General features: G+C 51.3%; 1 protein-coding gene across 1 annotated transcript in view; it reads right to left on the bottom strand.

The window, feature by feature from the left end:
- Positions 1–22,698, bottom strand: part of WSCD2 (WSC domain containing 2) — a 118,675-nt gene that overhangs the window by 10,903 nt on the left and 85,074 nt on the right. Inside the window, exons 5-7 of the mRNA XM_055322692.1 lie at positions 13,073–13,194; positions 10,132–10,306; positions 3,774–3,938 (exon numbers count right to left, since the gene is read on the bottom strand). Coding sequence (XP_055178667.1) covers positions 3,774–3,938; positions 10,132–10,306; positions 13,073–13,194 — 462 coding nt within the window. The remainder of the gene's footprint in view (positions 1–3,773; positions 3,939–10,131; positions 10,307–13,072; positions 13,195–22,698) is intronic.

Below are 22,698 nucleotides of genomic sequence, written 5' to 3'. Positions count from 1 at the left end.
GCAGGAATGCCCTGGGTACAAGGAAGACAAAGCAGGAGGACACGTGATTCTGCCAGGGACGCAGCGGAGGGGGTGTGGCCCGCGGCCTGGGGAGCAGGTTTCCAGGCAGATGGGATGGGATAGGGGAGGATCCTGACCTCCCAGGGAGATGAAACCCATGGGCACAGGGCTAGCCTGTTCTCGAACCCAGGACCCAGCAGGGTTTGGGAACTTCCTGTAGTGTCTCTCGGCTGCAGAGGTGATGTTGGGAGCAATTCGAGGTTAGCAGAGCTGACTAATGCTATGGCAGGGGGGTCACCCACGTGTCTGCACCACACTGCCAGGCCCTAACTCCCAGGGCCAACCCACCATTGCTCCGCTGGGGCTCAGCACACAGGAAGCAGGTTTTTAAGCCCCTCATGAAGGTGGAGCCACTCCAAAGGCTTCCACTGCCTGTGACAGGCCACAATCTGCTCCCTTTCTCAGATGCACTGAAGGAAACCTTTCTACAGTGTGAGCCAGAGGAACTGCCACGGACAGTTGATATTCTCTCTCTCTTTTCCTTTTTAAAATTCTAGTATATGCCTCACCCCATTAATGATCAACTCTTGATATCCACCCCCACAAGACTCGAGTCAAAATATATCTAGCAGGGACACCTGGGTGGCTCAGGGGTTAACTGTCTGCCTTCGGCTCAGGTCATGATCCTGGAGTCACCGGATCGAGTCCCACATGAGGCTCCCTGCATGGAGCCTGCTTCTCCCTCTGCCTGTGTCTCTGCCTCTCTCTGTGTGTGTCTCTCATGAATAAATAAATTTTTTTATAAAAATACATCTCATAGTCTCTGAATGTGGTGGGGCTGGAGGTGAGAATACGGACTTCCTAGTCAAGGGAACCCAGTAGTCTCTGGAATACTGGGAATCTGCCCTGGAATCACCTGAGGAGGTTTATTTATTTTTTTTAAAATTTTTTTAAATTTCTTTATTTATTTATGACAGTCACACAGGGAGAGAGAGAGAGAGAGGCAGAGACATAGGCAGAGGGAGAAGCAGGCTCCATGCACCGGGAGCCCGACGTGGGATTCGATCCCGGGTCTCCAGGATCGCGCCCTGGGCCAAAGGCAGGCGCCAAACCGCTGCGCCACCCAGGGATCCCCGACCTGGGGAGGTTTAAAAAAAAAAAAAAAAAAGGATGTCACAGCTCCCTCCCAGGATCGTGATGGAAATGGTTGCAGGTGCAACCTGGGCATCAAGACTTTAAAAGTTCCCCAGGTAGAATGCCTGGGTGGCTTAGTGGTTGAGCTCTGCCTTCAGCTCATGGCGTGATGCTGGGGCCCTGGGATTAAGTCCTGGATTGGGCTCCCCAGAGGGAGTGGGCTTCTCCCTTTGCCTATGTCTCTGCCTCTCTCCATGGGTCTTTCATGAGCAAACAAAATCTTAAAAAAAAAAAAAAAAAAAAAAAAAAAAAAAGCTCCGCAGGTAATTCTACTGTGTAGTCAAAGACCAACCCCCCGCCTTTGACTTTGCCTAATAGCTGATTGTCCCCCTTTCAGATCATTAAAAATAATGTATATTTTAACACTATAGCCTCATACACATGGTCTTATTATATATTTTCAAAGCTGCCATTGAGTTCAGTATTGACATCTCTGTACTATAAATGAGGAAACGGAAACTCAGAGGAATAAATCTTGCCCAAGGTCCCATACCTGATAAGCAAACAGGTCAGTCTAAAGATTCAATCCCCTGACTTCACCTTTTGTTTTTTCTTTTTAAAGATTTTATTTATTTATTCATGAGAGACACACGGAGACAGGCAGGGACACAGGCAGTGGGAGAAGCAGGCTCCCTGCAGAGAACCTGATGTGGGACTGGATCCCCTGACCCCAGGGATCATGCCCTGAGCCAAAGGCAGACAGACGCTCAACCGCTGAGCCACCCAGGTGTCCCCCCGACTCCATCTTAAGATTCAGTTTCCCTCTGTTTGAAGTTAGGAGGTTGAGTTAGAGCAGAAGTGGTAAATATCTGGCACATAGCTCACCATTCCCCCTTTATACCCTCAACCAGGCATCACTACTAGATTAAGGCACTTTGTTTCTGAAAGACAAGAGAACCTCAGAATCCTCCTTAAGACCTCATCCTAAAACAGGAATTCACTGGAACAGACACATGAGATGAAACCACTTTGCATCCCTGGACTAACAATCCTGAGGATCCCTGTATTTGTAAATTCTAGAATTCCCTAAATAGGGTTGCTGCCCCAGCCCCAGGAAGGTTAGGATGTGGGCCAGCCATGGAATGCTTCCCGAGTCTGCTTTTCCCTGCCACTCTCCAGGACAAGCCAGAGAGATTCCAGACCGTGCCTGGGCTTCTCCAGGAACGCCCATAAAGGCTGCACAACACAATGGTTAAGCGCGCAGATACCATCGACAGCCAGGCCTGGGTTCAAATCCTGGTAGAAAAGCATGCAAAACCCCCAGCTGGGAGCCTTGTGCATATTTTGCGCTTGATAAATGATCGCTTAAACCAAAACTAAAAATTAAACAATATATAGAAGTTGTAATTCTTGCTAACTCCGTCCTCCAACCTGTCCCTCTTCATCCTTTTTGACCTTCCTCCCTCCCACTTCTTACCCTCAGATAGATACCCCCTGGCTCTCCCTGAGCTGGGATTCAGGGATGGCTCTCTGTCAACACCACGCTGTGCCTGGCCAGTGCCTGGCCCCCGGACCATAGTATTCACAGCCTACATTTATTGCACACTTATTCTATGCTAAGCGTATTACACGTCACAACTCGTTAACTTTCACAATGACCCCACAAAGTACATACTGTGATCTCTGATTCGTGCATGATGACACAGGATCAGAGAGCAGCAGACACTTGTTCAATGTCACACAGCCAGGAAGGGGTCTTCATCTGGTTGGCAGACACGAAGACCCACAGCCACGGGCTCCCCACATATGGACAAAACCTCTCCCAAACAGAGCTGCTTCCCTGATAACCCCCACCATGCCTGGGAGGGGGCTTCACACCCAATGGGGATTTCACCCATGATTTTCAGCTCCCCAGTAAGAGCCCCCTGGACTTTTTTGCCAAAGATGGAAGTCAGAACGCAGGCTTTGAAACTGGGACACACTAGGGTGTAAACCCTCAACAGCCCTTTGAAAACAATCTGTGTGACCTGGAGTAATTTACTTCTCTCCAAGCCTCAGTGTTTGCATCTGGGAAATGGTACCACATCCTATGTCCCAGGTCTATTGTGCAGGGCTAAATAAAAATGTAGCACCTAGCAGGAGGCCAAGAAGTTTGTCCGTGGCCATCTGAACCTACATGAAGTGCCTGGCACACAGTCAGCACTGCATAAATGCCTGCTGGGAAACCAAGCTTGGAAGTACATCCAGAGCATAGCAGTGCTCAGTAAACATCTATGAATAAGATGAAAATAAAGCACCCACACAACAGATATCATTGTCTTCAGGGCAGCTAAGACACCTGATGCATAGAAGGTGCTCAATAAATGTCCCCCAAATGAACCTAGTTTTGTCCCTCTGTATATGGCATAGACTTGCTGGAGAGGGCCTACGCACATAGTAGGCACTAGGTAAGTGTCCATTACTGAACAGATGCCGCTCAGGCAAGGTTTGTGGGGTATAAGCGAGGGCAGGGTATCAAGCACACAGTAGGTCTTCACAAACGTGCCCTGGTGAGCTGAGAGGCACATACTAGGTACTCAGGAAGGGTATTCCCATGCCCTCCCCCAGGGGGTCCTCTCCACTCCCCTCCGCCTCCTCACCTTTGTTGTAGAGAGAACCATCAAAGTAGTAGCTGCCAGTATAGAAGCCCGTGGCCAGCTCGATGAGATGGCGAGCCCACGTGTTGCCTGCGCCTGGGAAGCTGGCCAGCGCGATGAGCTGCTTGGACTTGGCTGGGAGGAACCGTCTGTCCATGCAGCGGTTGTCTGCAAAAGGCAGGACGCAGTCAGGGGCGAGGGTGGACAGAGACCCACCCCCACCACTTTCCAACCATGCAGCCCAGGGCCTGTGATGGAAGTCCTTCTGGGCCCACATCCCCGTCACAGGGGTTGACATGAAGGTTATATGAGATCACAGATGAGAAGGGATGGTCACACAGTAGGGATTCTGTGAACGTCAGCTAGGAGGAAGAGTCTTCTCTCCGCCTCAGTTTCTTCCTGGCATAGAGAATCACTCGCTCATCTTACCACCCCACACCCACCTTCCTTGCCTCTATCCATTTTCCTATCTTTACTCCTTTAGCTCCTTAAATTTCAACACTCTAACACAACAGATCTGGCAACGTACTTATCAATTACATCTTTTGAATGTGAACTTCTCATGGCAGGGCTTTTTGTCTTTTGTGCGCTCATTGTCGATGTGCATTTCCCATCATGAAGAGTACCTGGACGTGGGGGACTAGATGAAATCCCTCAAATGGCATCTACCTGCACGGCATCTAGTCCAGGGTTCTGACTCTGGCCTCCGAGCCCATGTGTGGCCTGGCTCTTGCCATCTCCCAGGCCCATCCCTCCCATGCACCTGCCAGCCTCTGGGGTCCCTTCATTTCCTATCCATGCTCTGCTCCTTCCTGACCCAGCAGCACCTTGGGTAGCAGGAGCCTTCACCCCTTTGCCAGGCAGAAGGCTTCTCTCCCTGCACTCTGCTGAATCAGCACTGCTCACCTTCCCTACTCTCTGGGCTATGGTTGGAAAACATGCTCCATCCCCTCCTAGTCACTCAACTCAGTTGGTACTTAAAGGATTATTTGCTTATAATGCTATTTTGCAGATTCCCCTGCACTTTCCATATCATCTGGCACATAGTAGGGATAATCCAAACATCCTGAATGGATGCCTGGACAGATTATGTGGATGGCTGGGTGGGTGGAAGGATGGATACAGTGGTGGGTAGACGGGACGGATGAGGAACAATGGTATTACGTGGCAGGGATCTCATAAGGATTGTCATTATACACGTAATATGTTAATATGCTTCAGTGCTCAAAGGGGAGATTTTTTTTAGCCTTTGACTTTCTCATGTGTAAATGGGTGGGGACAGGTGGGTACCATTCTAATTCTCTAGATTCTCTGGCTTTACAGAGTCCTCAGGATGCCACTGTTTTCAGAGCCCCAACACCTCCCAACAGCAGCCCACCCCCCAGAGCTAAGAAGGCACCCCCCTGATTTCTTTTGATCCCTAGAGATGCAAGAGAAGCTGAGAGAAGGCCTGGCATGGGGGCCTCTGCAGCGGAAGAGAAAGGGGAGGATCCTAGGTTGGTGGGGTTCTAGCCCTACTTCCTCACTCTGGGCCAACGACCTCCATCCTTAGTTACCACAAAGGGACAGCAGACAACCCTGTCTTCACCCAGCCACGGTTCCCCTGCCCCTGAGCTCACCAGACTGCTCTGCATCCCACACTCCCTGTCCCTCCTTCTCCTCGGGTGGAGAAGGGCTGCCTGTGCTCCCGTTCCTGGGTCTCATCTCCTCCCTCCTCCCCCATCCTCCCCCCCTCCACTCACCCAGCTGGCTCCATCACATCAGCATTCACACAAAAACAAATCACTCCATCATTACAAAAATCTTTTTCGAGGAACCATGCTCTGTCCTCACCCCATTCCCATCCCACTTCTGGCAGAGCTTGGCCACACTCCCCATCCCACCTTCTCCTCCTGCTTGCTCCCAGCCAGGCCCCTCTGGGCTCCACCCAGCTCCTGCATAAAACCAGTCCCGCTGGAGGCACAGGTGGCCACCCAGCACTCCACGCAGTCTGGCACCACCCACCATCCCACCCCCCGCACAGAATTCCTTTCAGGGTTTCACGTGGTCTTTCCTATCCTGCAGGACCAGTCAGTACCAAGATCTTACTATGAGCCACAGTGAGGTCTCCTAATAGCCCATCAAGGGAAAGCGCTGAAGTCCTCAACTGAGATTCCAATCTGCCACCTATTTGCTGGGTGCCCTGGGAAAAATGATGGATCTGAGCCTCAGTTTCCTCACCTATAAAATGGGACTACTGACCACATGGTGCTCTCACAAGGGTGACATGGGGGAGCGTGTGTTAACAAAGGGCTCATGCACTAGGAGTACCAAGCAAATGCCCCTCAACATGTTGGGGCTTCCGGCCAGGGAGCCAGCTCTCTTCTCCCACCCTGCCAGGTTCAATCTGTTCAGAACAGACTTTAGAAAAAATAAATCTGGTCTCTTTGCTGAAGCCAACTAGGTGTCTAGGAACGGTTTTCCTGGAAATACACCGTGCAAAAAAAAAAAAAAAAGCTTAGGTGTGTACCTTTCTTGTCCAGGTCTATTTTGATAGGAGTATGGATTATCCAGTTATCTTTGAATAGCACCCTTAAAATCTGTGCATTTCACACTATGTAAAATGTCACTTAAAATCATTAGTAAATACTGAATTAAAAATCATTCAGTAAATACTGAATTATAATTAATGAAGTGTAACAATGTTTGCAACTTACAGTTGACCCTCAAACAACATGGATTTGAACTGTGCAGTTCTACTCCATGCAGGTTTTTATAAATACAGTACACTACCTTAATAAATGATTTTCCTTAAAGTTTTCTTTTTTTTTTTATTTTTTTTTTAATTTTTATTTTATTTATTTATTTATTTATGATAGTCAGAGAGAGAGAGAGGCAGAGACATAGGCAGAGGGAGAAGCAGGCTCCATGCACCGAGAGCCTGACGTGGGATTCGATCCCGGGTCTCCAGGATCGCGCCCTGGGCCAAAGGCAGGGGCTAAACCGCTGCGCCACCCAGGGATCCCTCCTTAAAGTTTTCTTAATAGTATTTTCTTTTCCTTAGCTTACTGTGATACAGTGTATTATATATGTAGCATACAAAGTATAGGTTAACTGTTGACGTTACCTGCATGGTTTCCAATCAACAGCAGCCTGTTAGGAGTTAACTTTGAACTCCACAGAAACTTAAATGTAGGGGCACCCAGCTGGCTCAGTCAGAAGAGCATGCAACTCAGTCTCCAGCTTGTGAGTTCAAGCCTCATGCTGGGCATAGAGATTACTTAAAAATAAACTTGTAAAAAAAGTTAAATATGGGGGCACCTGAGTGGCTTGGTGGTTGAGCTTCACACATGCTTCACACGTATTCTCCATTTAATCCTGTAAGGTTATTAGCCCCATGTTATGGGAGGAAACAGGCTGGGAGGGGGGAGAGTGGTGGGCAAGAACCTTGCTCACACAGCTAGGCCATGACAGCCCTGGCCTTAAGACCCAGCTCTGTCTGGTTCTAAAGCTCTGCATGCAGTATTGCCTCCAGCACCTGATTTGATTTACAGAGCTTAGACACCAAATAAACTTTCTTTTTAGGGCTGAGAACAACAGCCTTTACCTCGGGAGTGGGTCTTGGCCTCTCAGGCAGCGTTTGAATGGAGAATGCGGTTTTCTGGAGAAATTGAAGGGCCAGGTTCCCCCCCACCCAAACATTTCATGATGGGGGGGAACAATGTCAGGCCTCCAGAAAAAAATGGAATCACACCGTGAACATTCATAATTCATGGAAAATTTTACATTTGTCAACATTGTTATGTTGACTTGATCCTCTTATACCTCTTCGTTTTGCCCCCCTCGATCCTATTTTTTTCATGCATTTCAAAGTACAGTTGACTCTTGAATGGCACAGGGTGTAGGGGTTGTGATGATCCCCTGGCACAGTTGAAAATCCACACTTAACTTTTTTTTTTTTTAATATTTTATTTGTTCATGGGAGACACAAAGAGAGGCAGAGACATAGGCAGAGGGAGAAACAGGCTTCCTGTGGGGAGCCTGATGCGGGACTTGATCCCGGTACCCTGGGATCATGACCTGAGCTAAAGGCAGATGCTCAACCAATGAGCCACCCAGGCGCCCCGTGAAGCATTTTCAACATATCCTGAGAATGCTGCGGCTCAGAGTGCAGCCCAGGATCCAGACCGCCTGGGTCTGAACCCCAGATCTGCCCTGTCCTAGCTGTGTGACTCTGGCCAAGCTACCCAACCTCCCTGTGCCAAGCTGCCTTGTTTGTACAGTAGTATTAGCAGCCTTGTCATTGTGAGGATTGAAGGAGTTAATTCGGCCTAAAGGGCTTACGCGGTACCTGGCACATAGTAGGTGTTAAATAGTTTTGTTCATGGTAGGAATGTTAGGGTTTAGCACACGGCAAATGCACAATAAATGGGAGCCATGATGCACCAGGCTCTCGGCCACCTAGTAAGTCACAGGCCTCTCAAACCTCGCCAGTGTGAGGGACTGGAAGCCTGATGTGGAAAAAACTGAAGAACAATAATGGCCTCGGGACGCAGCCCAGGGAATGAGCAAAGTCATCAATTAGGGGCTCTTTATCTGCTATTGAAAAGGCTCCAATGTGTTCTGTCCACATCAAAGCCAGTCACGGTCATGGAATCTGTGCATGACTCTCCCTTAGGCTAGGACAACATGGTTCTGCACACACTAACCACCACTTCCTAAAAGCTAACAAATGTTTGTCCCTCCTCACTGGACTGTAAACAAGGCCAACAGCCACAATTACTAGATTCCCACTCACCGGGCTCTTAGCAGGATTTCAGAGCCATGGAAGGAGCCGCAGGTGACTACCATCAGTACCTTCATCAGGCCAAAGAGGGGACAAGCTCTTCATGGGGCTGCCACAAGCTCTCTCTGCACCTTGGTGCCCATCAGAAAAAGGCACCCTCTCCTCCCTCTGGGCAGAGGCACTGCTATCCAGAGTGCAGAGCAAGGCCTGGCTTTTAGGCACTACTTTTCCTACAGGTCATGACTGTACAGTGCCCAACCTGCCCAACCGTACATGGATGCCTGGTTCCTGGGCGATGAAAAGGAGGTCTAGCCCAATAGTGTTTAATAGGGTCTCCAGGCTTCAGAGGGTATGGAGAATGTTCTCTGCCTTGTGAACAGAGTTTTCTAGCAAGGGCTTTGGAGTCTGAGACCTGAAACCAAGTTACTCTCATAGACGTGCAACCATGGCCAGTTCCCAACCCCAGAGTCTTCTTCTCCCACCTGGAAAACAGGAATGATGTTGCCCGATCAGAGGCTGTGGGTTTTACATCATTCAATGAGCTAAGGCTTGGCATGTGACCAATGCATGGTAGGTGGTCAGTATATTCTGAAATTGGGGTAATCCTTGAAGGGTTTCCTTTGGACTGTGCACGGCACCCTTGTAAGCACCGCCCACCCTTCATGATGCCTGGGTCAGGGGAAATGGCTCTCAGCTAGAAATTTTACAAGTGGTGTGACCTCAGGCAAGGCCCTGAACCGTTCGGAGCATCAGTTTCCCTCTCTGTAAAGTGGACATAACTATTCCCACCTCCTGGGAAAGCAGAGGGGATTCAGTGAGAAAGTTTAAGGAAGAACTCCACACGGACTCTGGCACCAAGACCGTCCTCGAGAGACCCTCAGCACTGCCACCACCACAGACTGGTGGCCCCAAGAACGGAACAGGAGCCAAGCAGAAAGCACTGGGAGGGGAACAGAAGCGAAAAGTGTGAGATGGAGAAAAAGAAGGTTTTATAAATAAATGGACAGAACTCTAGAATTGAAAGGGCTCTTGGAGGGACGCCTAAGTGGCTCAGTGGCTAAGCATCTGCCTTGGGCTGAGGGCGTGATCCCGGGGACCTGGGATCGAGTCCCACATCGGGCTCCCTGCATGGAGCCTGCTTCTCCCTCTATGTCTTTGCCTCTCTGTGTCTCATGAATAAAATCTTAAAAAAAGGGAGGGGGCTCTTGGAGGTCAGCACTCTACAGCTTCATATTGCAGATGGAGAAACCGAGGCCCAGAAGAGGAAGGGGCTTGCCCAGGATCCTGCTGCAGCTCCGTGCTGGTTCCCTCAGTGTCCCCCACTCCCAGCCCAGGTGACTTCATACTCAATCTCACTGCCTCCATTACAGGAGAATCACCACCAAGGTGGGGCCCCCTAGGAGGAACAGAGAGGAGGGTCTCCAGAGCCCCACACCCCTTGCCTGGTGGCCCTGGCTCTGTGGCCCCTTGGGATCGCTGAGCTGGCCAAGTTTCCCAACCCTGCCCTTGTGTCCCGTGTGCAGTATGGAAGCAGCTGGCCAGGGGCACCTCTGGGAGGGAAGCCACCGGGGGTCTGCTGGAGGAGCCCAGGCCTACCTTGGACCTGGGTCTGGTACACGATGAAGTAACGGGGAGTCCCGCAGCTCTCAAACTCCTCTGCGCTGCACTTCTGGGCACAGAGCTGCTCATCCTCCCGCTCGTGGAGGGGGAACCGCGTGGTGGGGAAGCCGCAGTGGCAGGCGGTGCCCGCCAGGGCTGCCAGCGGGTACTCCTGGAGGGGGGGCAGAGAGAAACAGCCGCTGGCCCCCTCCCCCCCGCCTCGCCCAGGGCTGCCCAGACTCCCCGGGGAGAGCAGGGCTGGACTTCCAAACGTCCAGCTCCACCACCCTCCCCGACCTGACACTCCTCAAACTTCGCTTTTCCGAGTTTGGCCCCACTTGCGGACCTCGGACCTCGTACCCTCTCACCCTCTCGTTTCTTTCCTGCGTAATTAAGGTGTAATTGACAAAAAGTGGCCCTTCGTACATTTCGCGCCGCTACATTTCGGCCGCAGAGGCAAGTAGCACAGAAAGAAAACAATGTAATTACTTTCTCAGGAGGCGCTGCGCCTGCCAAGACTCAGAGCCCCAGTGGGCTCTAGCTTTTCCTGCAGAGGGGAGATTAGTGGAGGGTTGAGAGGTGTCACAGACACCTGAGCACACAGAAGTGGAGAAGGAGCTTTCCCCCGGAGGACTGGAAAGAAAACGGAGAAGAAAATGCTTTTCTCACTGTCCCGCGCCCTGGCACTGGAAACCCCCAGGCCTCAGAGCGACACGAAGCCGTACTTTGGGAAAAGCTGTCTGAGCCGGTTCCTTCAAGCCAAGGAGGCTGCGGGTCCCCAGGTGTAGCTACGATCTTTGATCTTCGTGGGGACAGCTGCCCCCGGTTGCCTTAACTGTTCTGCGGAGCAGCTAAGCCGGAGCCAGGGGGGACTCGGGTTCAGGGGTGCAGGGGGCTGTCCTTTGTCCCATTCACCTCTGCTCCGGAATCCTCCCTGAGAGGAATACTCTAGTAATAAAGCAAAATCACGCGTCTGTGGCCAATCCAGCGAACTTTCCACAATAGGTTTGGTTTCTTCCTAACATGCATTAAATAGGAACTTCACCTCTTAGCCGAAGAGCAGAGACAGAAAGGGAGGGAGGGAGGAGAGATGCCGGTACGCAGGTGGGTCTGCGTGGGCCCTGACTGATGGCATTTCTAACAGGTGATACATATCGAGCCTCCGCTGAGCTCCTGAGTCTCTTACACCCTCCACCCCGAGGCACAGGCAGCGCTACACCCCGCCCACATATTCCCTTCAATTTTTCTCCTGTGACCCCCTAAGGAGAGGAGAGAAAACTGGAAGGAGGCTTGCAGAGGGGCCTTCCTGTCCACCCACACATCCTTGTTTCTCTCCGGTCCTGCATACAGTCTGCCCCTTTGTTACGCTGCTTTGCCCGTGACCTGGTCATCTCACATGTTTGTGTGCCACCTGCAGCTGACCTGCAGCTTCCGGCGCCCTCAGGGACTGAGGAGTGTCCACCTAGAGGAGACACCATGGGGGAGGGGCACTCCTGCCCAAGAGAGAAAGCTGGTCAAACCTCCTCATCTTACAAATGTCACCCTTGACCTTCCAGGATGCCCCTTCGGAGCAGAGCAAGCACTCAGGAGATGCTCGGTGACTTGAGGTTGCCTGGCTGCCCATGAATGGCTCTGGAATCTTCTCTGGGGCGGCTCAGAAATTCAGAGCACAGATGTGGAGTCAGGCCCAGGTGTCAGCCCTATTCTCTTGTACCGTGAGCAAATGACTTCACCTGTCTGGGTCTTGGTTTTGTCATCTGGGAGATGAGGGTGAAATTCCTCAACCCCAAGCCTCCGTGTGAGAGGTAAACTGAGGCCCGTGGTGCAGAGGGCTGCATGGAGGACCTGCGAGGTGCTCCATAGATCAGAAGGCTCACTGAGGGTTGAGTCAAGCAGGACAATTCAGAGCGGGCAGGGCATTCGGGAGTTGGGGTGCAGGGTTGAGCACCCAGCAGGAGCCACAAGCAGGCCCTTAGCAAATGCCAGCATCTTTGAGGAGAGACACCACATCTGTGGATTCTGCATTCCCAGCACTGAGCACAGAGGCCTGGCACAAAGAAGCTTCTCGGCAGCTATCAGCCAAGCAAATGAATAAAATGGGCAACCACCTTTGTGTGGTGGGGAAGCGGTGGTTCTTTGGCCCCTCATGTAAAGAGTTCACCTTAAAAGAAGGATGGAGGGGTGCCTGGGTGGCTCAGTGGTGAGTGTCTGCCTTCGGCTCAGGCGTGATCCTGGGGTCCTGGGATCAAGTCCCACAACAGGTTGCCTGCAGGGAGCCTGCTTCTCCCTCTGCCTATGTCTGTGCCTCTCTTGGTGTGTCTCTCACGAATAAACAAATACAATCTTTAAAAAAAAAAAAAAAGGATGGAGCTCCTCCGACATCACTGAGTGCCAATGATATACCTAGTCTTGCTCTGGGTATTGAGAAGGCACCAATGTTCAAGGCACAGTCCCTATTATTGTGGCATTCACTGCCTGGTTAGGGAGGAAGGATCTCAGGATCTCAGGCTGAGAAAGAACCCACAGGTCATCTAGTCCAACTTCAATCCAACGCCCAAAGTTCTGGATGCCATGCCTACCCTGACTCTACTTGCACGTCTCCAGTGATGGGGAGCTCACTCTGTCACAAAGTGGGGCTGCCCTTGCCTTTCCCTGACAATCTGCAACTCATGCTTATGGGCCCATTTAAGAACATCACTCTCATTCCTGAGCATTCCTGATGATTAGAACAAACCCACCTCCTCAAGAAATCGACCCCATGTCACTTCTACCCCTTAGATGTACATGAAACCATCATGTCCCTCTCCCGTGTCACAGATCACAAAAGTGACCCCCTCCTTCTCCAGGCTGGGCCACTGCCTCTCCAGCCAAGACCCGTTCCTGCAGTTGCTCCACACTGCCCCTCCTCAGAGTCCTGTGAACAGGACCCTGCGCTCACCTTCTCGGTGCAGAGGTCCACGCACTTGTCCACGGACATGTTCGGCATGGCAGCTGTCACGGGCAGGGCCAAGGAGAGGTTGTCGGGCCTGCGGAAGCAGCCTCGGAACACGGCACTTCCATCTGCAGGGACAGAGGAAAAAGCAGTGGTCAGATCTCGGCCGGAGAGCCACCTTCTGGAGAAAGCACTTTCAAATTAAAGCCCAGAGAAGGCAAGAGTCTTGCCCAAGATCACAGAGTGAACCAAAGTGGAAACTAATCAGCTAAATAATTCAGAGTGTCCTCCTGAACCCCGGGATCACTGTCAACAGCCCAGGTCACAGAGACGTTCTTCTGGGGCCACATCATTCCCCATTCTTTGTCAGGAGCCTGCTCCTCTCAGGCCAGGGGGCATTTTCACAAAAAGGGACAGGTGAGAACCGCGGCTGCTAACGTCACAGCAGGTAAATGGGGTTGGGGTGGGAGCCTGTGGCACCCACCATGGGTGTACACAAAGATTTAGGAATAAGGATGTTCGCCATAGCATTTATTTAAAGTAACACATGAAAGTCTGGGAACAGCCTAGGAGTCCAACGATAAAGCACTAGACAAAGTACACAACGACAAGACAACGGGCTTCTGTGCCCCCAGCAATCGTAAGTGGTATTCAGGGTTACTTTAGACAGATGAACATGTGTTCAAGAGGTTAAATATAAACTGAGACGACGAAACTCCACATATGATAAAATAGCAGTTTTATATAAAAATTCTCTCTCAGTATTCATCTCTAGAAGGACCTGTACTGACACGTCGATACCCACTGTCATCTCTGAAGAGCAAGCATAATGGCCATCATACGTCAACGTGCCTAGGCTACGGCGCCCGCTGTTTGGTCAAACATATCTCTAGGTGTGGCTGTGAAGGTATTTTGTAGATGTGACGACGATTTATTAAGTAGTGGACTTTAGGGAGACTTACGGGAGATGACCCTCGGGGACGTGGGTGGGCCTGATCCAATCAGTTGAAGGCCTCCAGAGCAACACGTGAGGTTTCCCAGAGAAGGCCGCATTCTGCCTCAAGGCTGCAGCATTAACTGCTATCTGAGTTCCCAGCCTGCTGGTCTGCCCTACAAATTTCAGGCCTGCCAGCTTCCACAACTCCATGAGCCAATTCCTTAAATAAATCCCCTAACATATATATATATATATCTCCTACAAATTCTGTTTCTCTGGAGAACGCTGACTAATGGAGCAGCATTCTAGGCAATTTTTCTTTCCATCTTTTTAAAACCTTTCCTAGCTTTTTCTACAGTGAATATATATTTTTAATACAGTTAAAACAAATGTAAAAAAAATCTTAGGGGCACCTGGGTGGCTCAGTCAGTTGAGTGTTGGACTCTTGATTTCCACGCAGGTCGTGATCTCAGGGTCGTGAGAGCAAACCTGGCACGGGGCTCCGCACGCAGGACGGAGTCCGCTTGGGCTTCTCTCTATCCCTTCCCCTCTAGCCCTCCCCCTCCGCACACATGCTGCTTGCTCTCTCTTGCTCTCTCTCTCTGAAATAAATAAATCTTTAAAAAAATTTTTTTTAAATGCCCCTGTCAAACTTATCAAAAGGCTCATGATGCCCATTTAAAATTGAGGTCAGCTGTTCTCAAATTTGAGTTGCATGAACCTTTCCAGAACACAGCTGTCACGGAAAACCAAGGACACCGTTCATATGGTGCAGATCAAAACCCGGAGCACAGAAATAGGTGTCATTTACTGAGAGCCCACCACGTGTGATCTACTCTGCTGGGAACTTTACTAACATCATCTCATTGCACCTTCTGGAAAGCTCTCCAAGGTCTGGAGTAAACTCTCGCTCTGCAGCTGAGAGTAGCGGGACTTAGGTTAAGTGCCCATCACTGGCAAAATGTTACTGTGGATCATCTCTGAAACAGAATGTCAGCCCTTGGCAAAAAGGGAAGCAAGTCGCAAAAACCATATACCTCCATCTAGGTCTGTCTCCATGTCTGTCTGGAGTGTCAAACCACCCTGGTGGCATAGCCACATATGTTGATGCTTATGTGCAGGGGAGAAGACACAGAACTGCTCCCCGAGTGGGAGGGTGGTGGAGGAGAGCGAGGGAGGGTGGGTGGGACGGAGTTGGGGAGCGATCGCTCTAAATGTCAGCTGTCACCCTAGTGATTATTTCTACCACCTGGCACCCAGTAGCCCAGAGTCGTTCCTGGCGGAGGCAATCCAGCAAACTGAGAAGACATCTGGAATCTGGGTAAACAGCTCATTTCCAGAGCACGCCGCAGGCTTGCACCATCCCATCCTGTCTTCCCTGCTTTCCTCGGCCACTGCTCCAGGCTGGTGAGGGAGTTGGCGGTGGCTGTAGTAGCTGGGGGTGCTCAGGGTGCTGCAGACCCACTCTGTGGTCCTCCAGGCCACAGACCACACAAATTCTCTCCCGTAAAGGATGGCACTCCACCCCCCGAGTGAGGAACTGTCACACCCCAAACGCCACTCGAGTCCCAACCCGTGACCCAGAATCCTCAGAGGGAAGCCCCACGAACTGATCAGTCACCCCGAGGAAGATGCAATGATGCTCAGAGGATGTGCCATCCACAGTGAGGCCAGGGAGGGGAGTCAGGCATTTGACCTAAAGACTCAGCAACGAGGTGGGAGGCCCAAAGCAGGTGTGCAGACCCCCACTTAACCAGAAAACTGTTAGCTGGCAGCCCGCTCAGGTCTGCCTTGCTTCCAGAAAGAAGGGAGCTCGCCTTCCCTCTTCAACTCTTGCTACCGGTGATTGAGCCCCTGCCAATGCCAGGCTCCATGCTGGGTGCCTGGCCATCCCCTTCCTCTTCACAGCAGCCACCAGCCATCACAGTAGATGGCTCCTCCCATTCTACAGACAGAGAGTCAAAGACTTAAGGGGTCTCTCTGCCTTCCAGTGCCACGAAGCAGTCCAATGACAGTGAGATGACACCACGTTGCTCTGTCTCCCAAGTCCATGCTTTTTCCAGGTCCATTAGAATGATGCTGTTATGAATTAGGTGCTTAGAGGGGTATCGGGGTATGGCTGGTATCACTGTGGCTCCCGCATCCCAGTCACGTGCTATCTGCCAGGAACGAGGCTGAGCCGCTCCCACACGTGGCCTTGTGGAACAGGCGCATCACCTTGGTGGTAGGAGCAGCCGCGTTTTTACGGATACAGACACAAGGTTCAGAGGGCTGAAACCACCTGACCAAGTCAGCCAGCGCAGAGACGGAGAGCTGAGTCTGCAATCTAAGTGAGACACCTCCTCCCCTCTGGATGGTATGATCGGCTGCTCTCTGGATGCCGGCCACTGTGTAAACACCTGACATACCTTACCCCCTGTTCCCTACCAGGAAGGCCTCACTCTTCCCATTATACAGATGGGGACACTGAGGCTCAGAGGGAGAGCGTGACTCGCCCAAGGCCACCCAGCTGACAAGTAGCAGCTTCTGGATTCAGATCCAGGAATGTCTGAGCTCAGAGGTCTCACGCTTTCTGGGCCGTGCCTCTTTAAGAAGCCACCATGGGGCCTCATATTAACATTTTCAAAAAACACTGTGACACTCATTTTGCCTCTCCTGCCCTTCGCACTCACTCTACTTTGACCTCTTGTCATTCACAAAGTCAAGGCTGTCACTCTAGGATATCTCGACGCTAGAGTCAGATTTTCTTTAAGTACCAAAGAACGCCCAGATCTTGACCCTGAGTTTCCAAAACCATATTCAAATTGTTAACCTTCCTCTTTCCAAGCAGGATCCTAGACAAAAGATCATCCTATAATCCCCCTGGGTCATGGCTGAGGCTGGGAGGGCTGCTATGGGAAATGATCTGGGGGCTGAGGTCCCTTTGGGACTGGGGCAGGCCTGGGGATACTGGAGAGATCTGAAGCCCACCACCTCTTCCCCTCCAGGTGCTTCCTTCCTGAATGCCTCTACCCCTCCCTTGAGACCATGAACAGGAAGACAGAGTTGTTAGATGGGGTCAAGGGTGTCAGGGCACCTGTGGGGTGAGTGGCACCTGTCTGAACATCAGTGGGGCAAGAGAAGGTTAGCCATGGGCCTAGTTGCAGTGAAGGTGTGTCTGAGAGGTGGAACAGGTGTGCATAATGCGTGTGACAAGGAGACAGTGTGTGTGTATGTGTGACTGTGGCAATGTGAGTGCAGATCTTCCTGTTCGGGCATTTGGATGCTCAGTGCCGAGGCTGCGAACATGGGCACTGCGGGCACGTGGGTCTGTGTTTGTGGGAATGTAGGGCCGTGTGTGTGCAGGCTGTCTCTTGACAGTGGGCACCTGTATGTGACCATGTGGCTGTGCGTGGGACCTCTACCATGGGGCGGAGAAATAACCCTATGTGATCTCTCTGGGTTGCCTGGCAACCACATAGCTGAGAGGAAGGCTCCCTCTCTCCTAGCAGAGGGCCCAGCTGAGCCTCAGCCAACCTCCCACCAGACAGGCTCAGTGCCACCAGGGGTTGGACATTTCTCAAAAATCCCCAGAACAGTCAGCACCTAGGTTCCAGCAGAGATGTTTGTGCCCCCAGTGGAAGGCCACTGCTTGCACCATGCAAGAGAGAGGAATAGGAGGGGGCCGGTCCCTCTACTGGAGCCAAGCCCAGACTAGTCTCTCTCTAGGATGCTGAGAGCAGAGGGACCCGCAAGCCTGGAGCTCACAGAGAGGGGGCACTGCTGGTTATCTGTCTGGGGTCCTGTGTATCACTGGACCTGACATGCCAGTCTCTGGACAGCAGTGTGTGTTTGCCCGTGGACATGTGAGAGCTGGAGTCCACCCAAGGTGGTCTTTGGGGTCACCACTGCTAGGAGTCACCCCTGCATCCTCTTGCAAACATGACCTTGAGTAATTGAGGTTGCCAGGGCATCACTCAGGGTCCTTGAGCCTGCACAGCATCTGGACCTAGCTGGCCGAATGCCCTGCCCTCCACCACCTCCGGCCTGGTGCCTGTGTCTGGGGCTCCAACTGCTAATGAGTCCACATCATCAGCATGCATCTACAGGTGGCCTTGAGGGGCTTGGCCCTGACCCAGGGGCTCCAGAATAGGTTGTCCAGGCTAGCACCACAGTCGAAAGCCACAGTACTTCCCTGGGAGTGAAAGGTTCGGGATGATCTGCCTGGCCAAGGAGCGGAAACCTAGCGGTCAGCTCGGTGCCCAGACATGAGCTCTAGTGCTCATTTTGCTTCTCTTCCCTGGACCTCAGAGTCTTCACCTATCATACAGGCAGCTCTGCCCTTCCTTGATGTTTGTCCTCGGGCAAGTTTCCCCTCCTTCTGGAGCCTCGATGTTTTCATCTCTAAAGTGGAGGCACGGGGATCCCTGGGTGGCGCGGCGGTTTGGCGCCTGCCTTTGGCCCAGGGTGCGATCCTGGAGACCCCGGATCGAATCCCACATCGGGCTCCCAGTGCATGGAGCCTGCTTCTCCCTCTGCCTGTGTCTCTGCCTCTCTCTCTCTCTCTCTCTCTCTCTGTGACTATCATAAGTAAATAAAAATTAAAAAAAAAAAACAATTAAAGTGGAGGCACGGATACAGGGTGGATTTTGCATAGAGACAGAGATGCAGGAGTCTGGGGAGCTGGAAGTAGGGCAGGAGGGGCAGCAAAACTCTGTGGACCTGTCTCTTTGTAGTTTGCCCTTAGACTTAAATGGAAAGGCAGGGGGAGTAGTTGAATCTCTTCCCTGCCACCTCTCCGTGTGACTTCCTCCCGCTGGCCTGGATGCTGAGATGCCAGGTCTTCTTCAAGCAGCCAGACCCTGAGGGTGGGAAGGGTAAGGAAGACTGTCAGCCCAGCTCCACTGAGGTTGTCGCCCTTTGACATTTAAGCATCTGCTAATGAGTCCCTGACCCGCCCAGTTTAGAGAGGAGGGCTGAGCTGAATGCCCTGAATAGCAAATAAGGTGAGGTTTTCAGAGGAGGCATGGAGCCAGCATGAGATCAGGAGGCACTGCTGTGAGTCTCTCTTTGGGCAAAGTGTGTGCTAGGGGTGGGGTGAGGAGGGGACTAGGGGTGGGAAGGCGCTTCCAGGAGCAGCTGATCTGTTGGATGAGGGGTCTTCCAACAGTCCTGCCCATTCTGCTTTCTGGGAAAACCACATGGTCACGGAGGGTTTCGTGATGTCCGGCAGAAAGGTGGGGCTCCCAGGGATCTGGGAAATGCTTTGGAGGCCACTTCTCTCTGCAGGTTGCTCTCCATAGTGGCTTAGTGATTGGAACATGGAGAATATGCATGGTGGCCAAGACATTTAACTTTCCTGCTACTCTCATTTCCTCCATCTATAAAATGGGCCACCTGGTTCTCCCCATCAGTGATAAGAGGCCCTCCCACTACTCATATGTCTGCAAATGAAGGAGAAGCCACCAGCCTGGGTCCCTTGACCTTCTTCTTCTTCTTTTTTTTTCCCCTTGACATTTTAAGGGAAGGTCCTCACTCTGCTGTGATGGAAAGAATTTTTCACTTCCACAGCAGTGGGTAGATGTCTTCCTGTTTGCAAAAAGCTCTGGTGCAGGGCGCCTGGGTGGCTCAGTCAGTTAAGTGTCTGTCTTCAGCTCAGGTCATGATCCCGGTCCTGGGATGGAGCCTGCATTGGGCTCCCTGCTCAGCACAGAGTCTGCTTCTCCGCCTGCCTCTGCACCCTCTGCCTGCTCATGCTGTCTCACTCGGTTGCATTTAAATAAATAATCTTAAAACAAAAAAGCTCTGGTCTCCAGCAGAAAGGGAACCAGTTTTAAGTTCAGATAGACCTGGGTTACATACTGACTAAGCTGTGTGTCTTTGGGCAGGGGTCTTCACCTCCTGAGCCTCAGTTTTTCCCTATCTGTAAGCAGGGATCGTATCTGCACTGCACCATGAGAGTGGAAGTCCATGCAATGGTATTTACAGTGCCTGAGATCCAACCAGGACTCAGTGTCCTTCCCTGCTCCTTTCTCCTTCGCCTGACCATGATATGTGAAGGGTGGCTAGACCCCATGTAGCAGACACTGTCAGTGCCCCATTAACGAGCCTTTGGTACTCCCCATCCCGGTACAGACAGACGATGACTTAAAATAAACACTCAGGATTCTGTCTTAGGGCCTAGAAGGAACGGGCTGGACCTGCCATCTCCCCATGGAGCCACCCTCAACCTGTGGGGAAGTGTGGGGGGGTCAATACGGTGGCTTCCTGCTCTTCTGCTGGGATACCTCTGAAACACATTTGCCACCATCTCCCAGAGCTCCCCCTGGGATTAAGCTTTAGCTGTCCTCAGTGGTGTCTTGCTTTGTAAAGGACTTTGTAAGGGCTTCCTCTGTTTCTCATCTCACTTCTTCATTCCTCTCCCGGCACATCCTGGGCTGGCTTCCCAAACAAACCAAGGTTCACATCCTTGCCTCTCGGGAAACCCAACTTAAAATATCTTTGGATCTTGGAGCATTTTTAATCCACAAGGGAAATCCCATATGGAGTTGAGGGCTGTTGCTCTTCCCAGCTTACAGTCTGTGAGAATGGGGGTCTAAGTGTTGTGAATATCCAGCCCCTTGACAATGGCAGTGACCCCAGGTAGGGTCTTCCTCATGACCAACATGATGATGGTAAGGACATCAGCTGTTTGCTCTACGTCACTAGTGTTGTGTTACACATGTTGCCTCCCAATTAATCCTCACAGCCACCTGTGAGGTGGACCATACTCTTACCCTGTTTTGTAGATGGGGACCCTGAGATCCAGTTGCTTTTCCAGGGCACACAGCTAGTGAGGAGCAGAGCTGGGATGTGACCCCAATCCTGCTTGACCTCTCATCTTGGTTTCCCACCCCTCTGCCATTCTGCAGGAGGCCTGCCCAATTCTCACATGGCTGGGGGCTCCAGGGATCCCACGCCAGCCCCCTGAATTTCCCAGAAACCCTCTCATGCCCCATAGTAGGGGTCCAGGCATCACAAGACCCCATGCCCCACATTCTGATAATGTCAGCTCTTCATTGCCAGGCCAGCTGGGATGGTGCGTGACCTCGGCAGCTTGAAGCTTTTACTAGCAAGAGGTGAGCAGAGCAACTGTTCAGCAACTCTCTTTGCTGGGGGCAGATGAAGAACAGCCCGGAACCGCTGCAAGTATCTCTGAAGTCCTATCATCTCTTTGTTCTGGGGCTTCACAAAAACGAGGTAAATGTCACCAGGCGTCAGCTTAAAGGCAGGCGTGGAAGAGTTCCCCTTGGTTTGAAAGAGGCCACCACCCCCTGGGTAATTAGGCCAGGCTCTACTGCATTAAAGATGCCAGCAAGGAGGAAAGGCAGTGAGCTGGGAGCTGTTAACGGCTACCTATAATCAGAGAGAGATTGAATTACACAAAGAGCCTAACTGTCCAAGAATTCAAACCAGCTATTTTTAGGCATCACCAAAGGCTCCTGCGGGCTGTTGCAAATTCAGATAGGATGAATTGGGTGCTGCTTGGAGTGCATTGAGGAGTATTCATTTCAGGAAGAAAAGGGCATCACAACTGCTCAACAACACTGTGCTAGGTGCTTTCTCTATTTTCTCTCACTTGGTGGTCACAGCCATCTTTAAAGGTTGGAATTGTCCCCATTTTACTGATGGGGCTTACTTGAGGCTCAGAGAGCCAGCAGCCTGGCCAACGTCAACACGGCAAGTAAGTGACAAAGCTGGGATAGAAACAGTGTCTGCCTGATTTCAAAACCCACATTGTGGGCAGCCCCGGTGGCGCAGTGGTTTAGCGCTGCCTGCAGCCCAGGGTGTGATCCTGGAGACCCTGGATCGAGTCCCACGTCAGGCTCTCTGCATGGAGCCTGATTCTCCCTCTGCCTGTGACTCTGCCTCTCTCTCTCTCTGCATCTCTATGAATAAATAAATAAAATTTAAAAAAAACCCACATTGTCTCCATGGCCTCTGTGGACTTTGCTGAGGGGGTGAGAGCAAACCAATTCTCCTCCATCACGATGCGAAAGAAAATTTTTCTAGCTATCATCTCCTTGACTCTACACAGAACTATGAAGACCAATATAAATTATAAAATTCAGGAGTCCAAGACACATAACAAGGGGGAAGGAGAGACCTCTAGAACTGGCAAAGGAGGAGCGAGGGATGTTCTGCCCATCCAGTGTGACTTTCCACTATCATCTGTGGCTGCCCTTGAGAGAAGTGGCTGGAATGGAGTGATCAAAGAGCATGACATGAGCCCTACACAAAACTCCCCTTCTAACTTTCAAAGGCAGCAAATTGCCAAAATTCACAGTACACAAAATATGCCATGTGAATTGTGAACTGTAAGTCAAGGATCTATTTTTTCCATGATCACACAATACACCCACCATAATAATACTTTGTAATACTTCACAATACTTCTACCAAGATAGAAAACAAAACACAGGAGGAAAAGCTGCTCTGTCTGCAGTCCTGGAGGTTTTAGGAAGCAATAAAGGATGGTCAGCACCACGGACAGCCACCCAACAGGGGTTCAATGTAGTTCTAAGAAAACCTTTAACACAAAATCTTGCAAGAATCTTCCAGGCAAATGAAATCTCCTGCAACATCCTGCAAAGCCTTAATATCCTCAAATCACTGGCAGGTCTCTGCCCCTGGGAGGAGAGCTACACTTGCTGACAGATTTAGCAAACTTCTGTGA

The sequence above is a fragment of the Nyctereutes procyonoides genome, unplaced genomic scaffold (assembly GCF_905146905.1).
Source record: "Nyctereutes procyonoides isolate TBG_1078 unplaced genomic scaffold, NYPRO_anot_genome, whole genome shotgun sequence".
NCBI classification, from domain to species: domain Eukaryota; kingdom Metazoa; phylum Chordata; class Mammalia; order Carnivora; family Canidae; genus Nyctereutes; species Nyctereutes procyonoides.
This window is presented reverse-complemented; position numbering and strand designations above follow the sequence as displayed.